Raw genomic sequence first — 9,693 nt, 5'->3', positions numbered from 1 at the left:
AAAAAAAAAAAAAAAAAAAAAAAGAAGGAAATCTGTTACCATGGTTACCATACTTCTCATTCTTCGCTTCCAGAATTGGAAGAGTCTCAGAGGAAGTGTCCACCATGCTGGTACAAATTTGCCAACAAGTTTCTTATCTGGGAGTGCGGACCTGTTTGGATGAAGGTTAAGGAGATTGTGAACCTGATCGTGATGGACCCTTTTGTAGACTTGGCTATCACCATTTGTATTGTGCTGAATACTCTCTTCATGGCCATGGAGCATTACCCTATGACGGAGAATTTTGAGCATGTGCTGTCTGTCGGAAACCTGGTGAGGATTCTGCGTAGCCCTTATTTTCAAGAGTCTTTGAATTCAAATATAAAGAATTCTTTCGTTGCTTGATGAAACTGTGCCCCTCCCCCACAGCTTATATTTTTGTAGTCTCTGCAAGGACGTTGTTGGAACACTCAAAGCCATTTTTTTTGCTTGGCGTAGAGACAGTGCTAAGCTACTGGCTGTGTGTGGTGGTGCAGAGCCAGCATAAATATTTCATGTAGCCTAATCGATGAGCAGCTCTAAAATGGTGGCATTTTCACAGTTCTAGGAGCTTGAACCTGTGCGATTTGGTTCCTGCATCTGAATGAGTGTAAAAATTGTGGTAAAATTGTCAACATTGCAGGAAAGTACATATTATGTTTCCCACTTATGAACGAAATTGCTTTTTATATTATGTTGCCAAGTGATACCGAGACTGTTAGGGGTCATAAATCAGTGCAGTGCACCATACACCTACCACAAATCGTGATTTTCTAAGACACGTGACCTGCGTTGTGGAGTAAATCACGTGCATGCAATAGCCAGGCCTCTCTCAATGAAATTCCAGCAAATTTCAGCTGACATGGTGATATAATGATGCAAGTATTCAAACTTCTTCAGTACACCTGTGGGACGGAGCAGGTCGTGGCTGTGCAGGTGGCAGCGTGACTCACATTCGCTGGCTGTGCAGACACACGGCAGGCCTCCTGGAGTCAAGGCCACCTTGTACCCTCCCCCAGTCCACCCTCCTGCAGGGTGATTAACTGCACCCTTCAGCTGTGACAGCAGGATGATCCGTTTGACACTTTGAACGTCACAGAGTCTTGTAGCGATTGGTCAGGGAGTTATTGTGAATGTGTAGGCCAGGATGTTTTTGCTGCTAGGTCAGGAAAGAGCTGATGACTCTCACAACTGCATTGCTTATTTGTCTTTAATCAGTTTGCTGATATGGGATTGCTTTATAAATTAGTCTGGCTCGTTAAATTGAGATTTTATTTTATTGAGCAAAGCACACAATGTAACAACATGACTTAGTAGCTTATAAAAAGGAACAAATCAATGACACATATACATAGACATACAAAATAAAAATAAAAAAACAGGAATACAAAAATATATAGATATATTTTTCTTGTAATGTTATGAAGAGAAAAAAATCAAATAAGTCTGTCTCGAAGTGATCTGTTTGTCATCAATACGTGTAATTTCTGTTTTCTTTCTTCCAGGTGTTTACTGGTATCTTCACTGCCGAAATGTTTGCCAAACTGGTTGCAATGGACCCATACTACTATTTCCAGGAAGGCTGGAATATTTTTGATGGCTTTATCGTGAGCTTGAGTTTAATGGAGTTGGGCTTGGCCGATGTAGAAGGTCTTTCTGTGCTGAGATCATTCCGATTGGTAAACATTTTTATTGCTTCAGATCTTTGATGTGTGTGCATGTGCTATTGCATTAAGAAATTATGTGAATCAGGGAACAGAATCAGTGGTTAAGTTGGCATGAAATGCAAAATCACCCTATTTTTAATCGCATATTATTGTGAACAGTTCATCCATGCATATGTTTTATTCATACGTATGTTTTATGATCCCTTCCCTACATTTTTGTTTTCTGAATAACCCAGTTCACTCGGATGTGCATCACAATACAGAGTAAAAGATTTTTTTGCTACTTCCCTTACATTGCAATTTTAATCATATTAAATTGGCTCTTACATACCAGCCCCTAATTGTCTTTGTTTTCAACAAACAATTACCAACCTATTTATACCAAAGAGCCAAACAAATTTCTTAAAGATAACATATAGTCTTGACTGAATCAAAAAAAAAGCCTTCAATGTGATGATAAACTGAAATTAGGCAATAAACCTAACATATCCTTCAATTAAGATTATACGCAAGAGACTACAAGTCTGCCTCCAAAAGTAAACAAAGCTTAGTAACAGGCCGTAAAAGAGTGTTCGTGTTGGTTTTCACTTGGGCTTGCCGCACAAGACCCTTGTTGTCTGTGAATGTTTGTAGCACACGTCCCATTACCCAAGAGCTTCGCGGTGCGGAATCATCAGCAATCAATACAATGTCCCCAGGCTTTAGATTTTTCATTAGGCTTTGCCATTTTTGTCTTTCTTGCAAGTCTGGTAGGTACTTTTTGACCCAGCGCTTCCAAAATAGGTCAGCCATATACTGAACTTGGCGCCACCTACGTCTGGAATATAGGTCTGCTTTATCAAAACCCCAGGGGACATGGACGGTTTTACTTTCAGCAGCAGCAAATGATTTGGAGTGAGGGCCTCCAAGTCGTTTGGGTCATTGGACACCTTAGTGATGGGCCGACTATTGATTATTGTCTCCACCTCACATAAGAGCGTTTGAAGACTTTCTTCATCAAGAGACTGCTGTTTTACAATGGAGTTGAGAATTTTTCGGACGGTCCGTATTTGCCGTTCCCAAACTCCTCCATGGTGGGATGCAGTTGGTGGGTTGAAAATCCACTGTACACCTTTTGCAAGCAATGTGCTAGAGCAATACCCTGCTGTTCAGTAGCCACAGACGTCAAACAGTCGTCCACATAGAAATTCCTAAGGACTGTCTGAATTACCTCTGATCTGTGCTGTGCACTGTTGTCTTTTGCGCAGCTTTGCAGAGCATAGATTGCACAACTTGGGGAGGATGTGGCACCAAATAAGTGAACAGTCATTCTGTACTCCTCCATTTCCTGAGCAGTGTCCCCTTTAGGCCACCAAAGGAATCTCAACAGGTCTTTGTCTTTACCAGGAACTCTGACCGACCTGATGAAACATCCCTTCTGCATCTGCTGCAAGGGCTATTTGCTTATGTCTGAATCTCATCAGCACCCCAATGAGAGAATTATTCAAGTTGGGTCCTTGTAACAGTTGAGAGTTGAGTGATTTCCCTTGGTAGGTAGCTGCGCAGTCGAACACCACTCTTAAGTTTGTGTTTTTGTGGGTGATACACCCCGTGATGTGGGATGTACCAAATTCTGCCAGGGTTTCCTTCGATTTCACTTGCAGGGACCTTTTCAGCATGACCTTTGAGTAACATGTCCTCCATGAAACTACAGTAGTCCTTGTGGAAATCTGAATTTCTTTTGAATTTCATTTTCAGAAATTGAGCGCGCAGAGAAGCAACAACATAGTTGTTGGGAAAAACTACATCCTTTTTCTTCAATGGGAGGTCAATGCAGTAATGTCCATCAACAAGCTCTATGGACTGTGATACTGACTCCATAAACTGCCTATTCTCTATGGACATTTCCAATTTTTCAGCTTGCTTACACTGTCACACTTGTTACAAATGTGGTTTTCTTTGCTTTCATTAGTAAGTTACTTTATTTGTTTGTTTTGAATTTGAGATTGTCTTTTTCCATTTTGCTATTCTGAATATTACCAAACAGTGGATGCGAAACAATCTTTGCCTGTTTGTCTACAAAACTGACCAAGTCAGAGAATCTTGCTCACAAGCCAGTTCTTTCTTGAAGCTCACAGGCCATTACTCTCCACTTTTCCCTTAGTTTGAAAGGAAGCTTTGATACAATCGCATGCATGTTGCTTGGACTGTCCATCTCTTCAACATATTCCACACTGTCAACAGTGTTGCGACAACCAGTAAGGAAAAGAACTAAATCTGTTAAGGCTTTATTATCCTCAGACTTTAAAGCTGGCCAGTTCAGTGCCTTTTCTGTATAGGCGGTGGCGATTGTGTACTCATTGCCAAAATGTTGGTAGAGTAGTCTCTTAGCCTCTTTGTAGCCCCTTTCAGAAGGCATGTGTTGACAACTGCGTACCAGTACCTTGGGTTGCCCCATGGTGAACTGCTCTAAGAAGTACAATCTGTCTTTGTTATTTGTTGTCTTATTCTCTACTCCATGTTCAAAGGCTTGCATGAAGAATGTGAATTCAAGCGAGTCTCCACTAAAGACTGGAATATCCATAGGCGGGAGAGTAGACAAAGACTGCTGTTTTATGAAAATATCAGCAATGTCATTTTGACGTTGCATGATGTTGAACAAACTTCCTGTATCAACATGTGCAGGAATGCTCATATCTGTCCTTGGTGGCTGTGATCTAGCAAAATCCTGCTGCCCATCACTGACTGTTGGAACTGCATCAGCATCAGGTGCTAACTCACTAAAATGTGTTTTTGGATGTACCACTTTATCAAATGTAGCTTTAAGATTTTCTGCCGTTGTGGCAGCCCTTGCTGCACTACCAGGTGCATCATTTATGCACCAAGAGCTTGTAACACTCCGAAGAGAAAGGAAAAATTGAAATCGCATCATATGACCCCTTTAAACTAATTTTGAGTACCATGCTCTTAGTGTTGTCTGTATGTCTGCATATACAGTACAGACCTGCCAACCTGTACGCATTTTGCGTAGCGATTTGTGTAGCGGTTTATCACTCTAAAGTACGCAAATCCTGGTGACGCCTCTGTCCACATGCAGTACTCGAAACAAGCAACAGAAAAAGATGAAAAGTTCAACCCATCAGATCGTTTTGTTTTTCGGTTTTGCATTTAAATAATTTCCATGTTTTTTTTCCTCTCCAAACCGGCTCTGTTTGTGTGTGTCTGTGCGTGTACACGCTGAGATGAGGAAGCGCCTCCCCGCTTAAAACGTGCATCTGAAAAAGCAACACACACCGAACATCTTCCCTTGTAATGACTCTAAATCCTATTGTCCAACAAAAGAGAATATTATAACATAACCCACAACATCAGACGAATGTTAGAAATAACTTCCGTCCTAATCTGATGTGGCTTCTTATCACATAATGTCGCAGAAATATATTCTATACTGTAATAAAGCCTATGTCGATTAGCAATGGATTATAAATATACTTAATTATTATGAAAATACCCAAGGTGGTTTTAAGAGCACAGATAAACCATACATTGTCACAGTCGAGTGTTCATTGTTGTAATGTTCTCTTTGAATGTCATCATTCAAAGCTTTTCTGTGTTCTTTTATTCAGTTACAGTGATAGCTGGATGCTTTTGTCCATATTAAGGATTTCCTGGAGTGTCATCAGTTCTATTACTTCTGTGATCCATATGTGGATTTTTTGCGCGAGGGCGCCTTGAAACAGACATTACATGGGTTTATAGCACTAAATAATGGCCAATCCATAAAAATAATACTTCTCTCAAAAGAAATTTGAAATAGACATTTGATGATCCATGTTTTTTTACAGTGTACAAAAGTGTACTGGAGTTTTTTTAAAGGGGTCATATGATGCTGCTAAAAAGAACATTATTTGGTGTATTTGGTGTAATGAAATGTGTTTATGCGGTTTAAGGTTAAAAAAACCCTTTAAATGCTAATGAGCTCTGCTCACCCACCCCTCTCTTCCGTGGGGTGATGAGCCGTTCTCTGAGAGACTGTAAACTTTAGCCGCATTTAGCCGCGGAACTTGCTTACTAGCACATTGTTAGCAAAGGCGATTCGCAAAGATTCATTAAAAAAAAACCTTATACTCACTTCTTCTGTAGGTGAAGCTGGTTTACGAATGATTTACGCGAACATAGAAGCATTTAGGTAGATTGGGGGGCGCATTCCCTTCAAAAACAAACGGAATCCACTGCATCTTCAGCGGCTCAGATGTTTGGAGTAAATGACAACTGCTATGTTCATTATTACATCCAACAACAAAACACCTCAATCACTTAGGAGACATTCTTGTCTACTTCTGCTCTGGCGTCGAAACAATGGCAGACTGTTTACAGCTCACTCAGGGGGGGTCTGTGCTAAAATGGCCATGTCAGTCAATAGTCGTGGGAGGGGCCTGTGCAGAACTACGTCACTCTGCCAAGAATCTCAGAACAGCCTGATCTGAGAAAGTGATTATTATCAAAGTTCCTTTCAAGGAAAGTCTGTTCACTCTGCAGCCATATTTGCAATGCCTCAGGGCAGCTCAAACAAGACCAAGTCCTATCTAAATGAATGGGGGAATCCTGAAATCTCAAAAACTGCCCTATGAACTCACAATTAAATTACATATTTCAAATCAGCAACAAAATCTCAAACTAACTGCCCCATAAATGTTGTTTCGTATGCTCTAAAAAGGCTTATTTTTCAGGCTAGACTAGCCAATGTGCATGCACAGTTCCAACAGTTATTATCAATGGGGATTTTAAAAAAAGCACTTGGTGTTTTTTTTATTTTTTATAGGGTGGTTGTGTACACACACTGCCAACACATATTTATGTTCAAACAACATGTAAAAGTGAATTTTGCATCCAATAACCCCTTTAAATAGCTTTTAAAAATCGGAAAAAAGAACTCTGATGTGCCAAACCAACAGAACCAAACCGAAAACTGTGGTTTAAAAACTGTGGGCTAACTTTATTGCTGCATCCCTACTGTTTATTATAAAATACTGTATAAGAGGAATATCACAAACTGAGTGCAGACACTGAGTAACCTATGACAATTTTTTAATTCACACTGCACATTGATGATACTCAAAAAAATAATTTCCAAGGTTGTCAGGTCTGCCAGTATGTCATTTATGTTATGATTGTCATCTGCTTCCAATACAAATAAAAAAGCATAAACACAGATCTCTCTTAAATAAAATTCTGTTTAGCACCTTCTTTCTGTGGGAGGTAATAGCACAATGTTAATTGCAGGCAGATTGTGAGTATAATAAGCCTAATTTACATAGAAAGGAGGTGTGTTTGTACTGAAAAGAATGACAGTTATTTTATTTAAATACAGAGCAACATTATTTTAAAGCAGCGTCTGGTTAAACAGGATCGTGGGTGGTTAGTGAATAAGACATAATGAATAAGTGGCACAACTCTTTAATGAATTTGCCCTTTGTTTTCAGTAGCACACATTCAAAGAATAATATTGAACATGGTAATTCTACTTGTGCTCTCTTTTAACAGCTGAGAGTTTTTAAACTGGCTAAGTCATGGCCCACCCTTAACATGCTGATTAAGATCATCGGCAACTCAGTAGGAGCTTTGGGGAACCTGACCCTGGTGTTGGCCATCATCGTCTTCATATTCGCCGTGGTGGGCATGCAGTTGTTTGGGAAGAGCTACAAGGACTGTGTGTGTAAGATCGCTGCAGATTGCGAGCTGCCCCGCTGGCACATGAATGACTTCTTTCACTCATTCTTAATCGTCTTCCGGGTGTTATGTGGAGAGTGGATCGAGACCATGTGGGACTGTATGGAGGTGGTTGGACAGGGAATGTGTCTCATCGTCTTCATGATGGTCATGGTCATAGGAAACTTGGTGGTAAGTGTTCTTTAGATGCAGAAAATGCATTTTTTGTCATGAAATTTGAGCTAAGTTGTACTGAAAACTGCTGAAATGGAGATAAACTCAAGATTTAGGTTTCTATCCCTCTGTTGAAAGTTCAGGTAACCAAAGCTTAAAAGATCCAAAAAGGTTATAAAAGTGGGTTATATTAATCCAAATGAATCGAACAGTTTAATCCAAGTCAAGTGAAGATATAGTGAAGAGATACAATCGCTTCATATGATTAACATTCAATTTAGGCTTTTATTCACAATTAAAACACACCTTTATGCTTGCCTGGTGTTTTCTTTTTCTTCATCTGAATTAATGTATGGTTGCATGTTATATGTACTGTAGATGTGTATATCTATATTATTTATATTACATTACTATATTTGCGTTATTCTGTCTGACCTAAGATGAACCAAATAAAAGCAAAAAAAACACCCCTTAGATTAAACTGAAATTCTCTTTATGATGCCTTTATTACCTTTTGGGGTCTTTTAAGCTTTGGTTACTTGAACTTTCAATGGAGGGAGGAACCTCTCAGGTTTCATTAAAAAATATATTAATTTGAAGTCTTTTGGGTTTGGGACCACGTGAAAGTGAGTAAATGATGACAGAGTTTTAATTTTTGGGTGAACTATCACTTTAAAAATAAAAATTGTATCAGTATGCCTGAGCATATGATGCATAAAATGCCTCCAAAAGCAGCTGTCTTGGTAATTTGAAGCTAAGTTATATTACTTTTCTCTCACACTGATCAGGTCTTGAATCTGTTCCTTGCCTTGCTGCTGAGCTCATTCAGCGCAGACAACTTGGCAGCTTCTGATGACGACGGCGAGATGAACAACCTGCAGATTGCAGTTATTCGCATTAAGAAGGGAATTGCCTGGGTGAAGGCCAAAGTTCGAGAACTGGTCAACATCATCCTCAGGAGGAAGGTCACCGACGAGGCAAAGCCACTAGACGACATGTACGACCGGAAGCTAAACTGCATCACCAATCACACAGGCGTGGACATCAGCCGTGACCTGGACTATCAGAAAAATGGTAACGGAACCACCAGTGGTATAGGCAGTAGCGTGGGCAAGTACATGATTGATGATGACCACATGTCCTTCATCCACAACCCCAACCTGACCGTATGCGTGCCCATCGCCGTGGGCGAGTCTGACTTTGAGAATCTCAACACCGAAGATTTCAGCAGTGAGTCTGAAGCAGAGGGCAGCAAAGAAGTGAGTATGCAGAAGAGCTGATGTTGTGATGCTTTTAGGCTTTGACCTAGTTGCTAGTGGGTGAAATTTAATACCCTGTGGTTATTGATTTGGCCTCAGGAGTAAATGTTTAGTGATTCTAAACTGAGGTATTTGCTACTTTTTGTCCATGATATTGATATATATGGAGTAAAGTGCAGTGTATTGTTTCAAAATTATGTTCAAACGTGTGTAGGCCACTGTATTGTGAAACATGAAAACAGATTCTTGTCATTTCATTCTTAGAGCTAAAGTGTGTTAGTTCTGGATGTCTAGCATAGTAAAACAGAACGGTTTACAAACACCTTTTCTTGTCTGTCACTGGTGGTCATTTGCTATTTATTGCTATTTATTCTGTTTGAGTATCTTGAGTTTTTTAAGCGTTTTAATAATGCAGTTACAATTTGCATTGAACATTGTTTTTGCTTTGCTATTTTAATTTTTTAACATCAAAAAATGGCACTTGTGAACTCTTCTTAATTAGTTGGATGACATCAGCTCTTCAGAGGGCAGCACCATAGATATTAAACCAGAGGTAGAGGAAGCGGTGGTGGTGGAGGCAGTAGAGGAATATGTTGACCCTGAAGCTTGCTGGACTGAAGGTAAAAGGGCTCATAGATTTCTCTTTGCAGATGATTTATTTTTTTATGCAGAAACTGTAATGGATTATGAGAACAGAAGTATAATGTGTGCCATTTTGCAGCTTGTGTGGCCCGCTACAAGTGTTGTGATGTGCCCATCACGGAGGGCTGGGGTAAGAATTGGTGGTTCCTCCGGAAGACCTGCTATCTCATTGTGGAGCACAACTGGTTTGAAACCCTCATCATCTTCATGATCCTCCTCAGTAGTGGAGCATTGGTGAGAATGTA

The 9,693-nt window shown here is 40.0% G+C and overlaps 1 protein-coding gene across 1 annotated transcript in view; it reads left to right on the top strand.

Moving 5' to 3' along the window:
* LOC107745459 (sodium channel protein type 8 subunit alpha-like) overlaps positions 1–9,693 on the top strand; it is a 71,455-nt gene that overhangs the window by 41,530 nt on the left and 20,232 nt on the right. The window contains exons 14-19 of the mRNA XM_016559342.1: positions 74–312; positions 1,524–1,697; positions 7,209–7,565; positions 8,336–8,806; positions 9,309–9,426; positions 9,528–9,682. Coding sequence (XP_016414828.1) covers positions 74–312; positions 1,524–1,697; positions 7,209–7,565; positions 8,336–8,806; positions 9,309–9,426; positions 9,528–9,682 — 1,514 coding nt within the window. The remainder of the gene's footprint in view (positions 1–73; positions 313–1,523; positions 1,698–7,208; positions 7,566–8,335; positions 8,807–9,308; positions 9,427–9,527; positions 9,683–9,693) is intronic.

This window comes from Sinocyclocheilus rhinocerous, unplaced genomic scaffold, assembly GCF_001515625.1.
Source record: "Sinocyclocheilus rhinocerous isolate Xijiao unplaced genomic scaffold, SAMN03320098_v1.1 scaffold2754, whole genome shotgun sequence".
Taxonomy (NCBI): Eukaryota; Metazoa; Chordata; class Actinopteri; order Cypriniformes; family Cyprinidae; genus Sinocyclocheilus; species Sinocyclocheilus rhinocerous.
The sequence above is the reverse complement of the archived record's forward strand: the minus strand, read 5'-3'. Positions and strand labels throughout refer to the sequence as shown.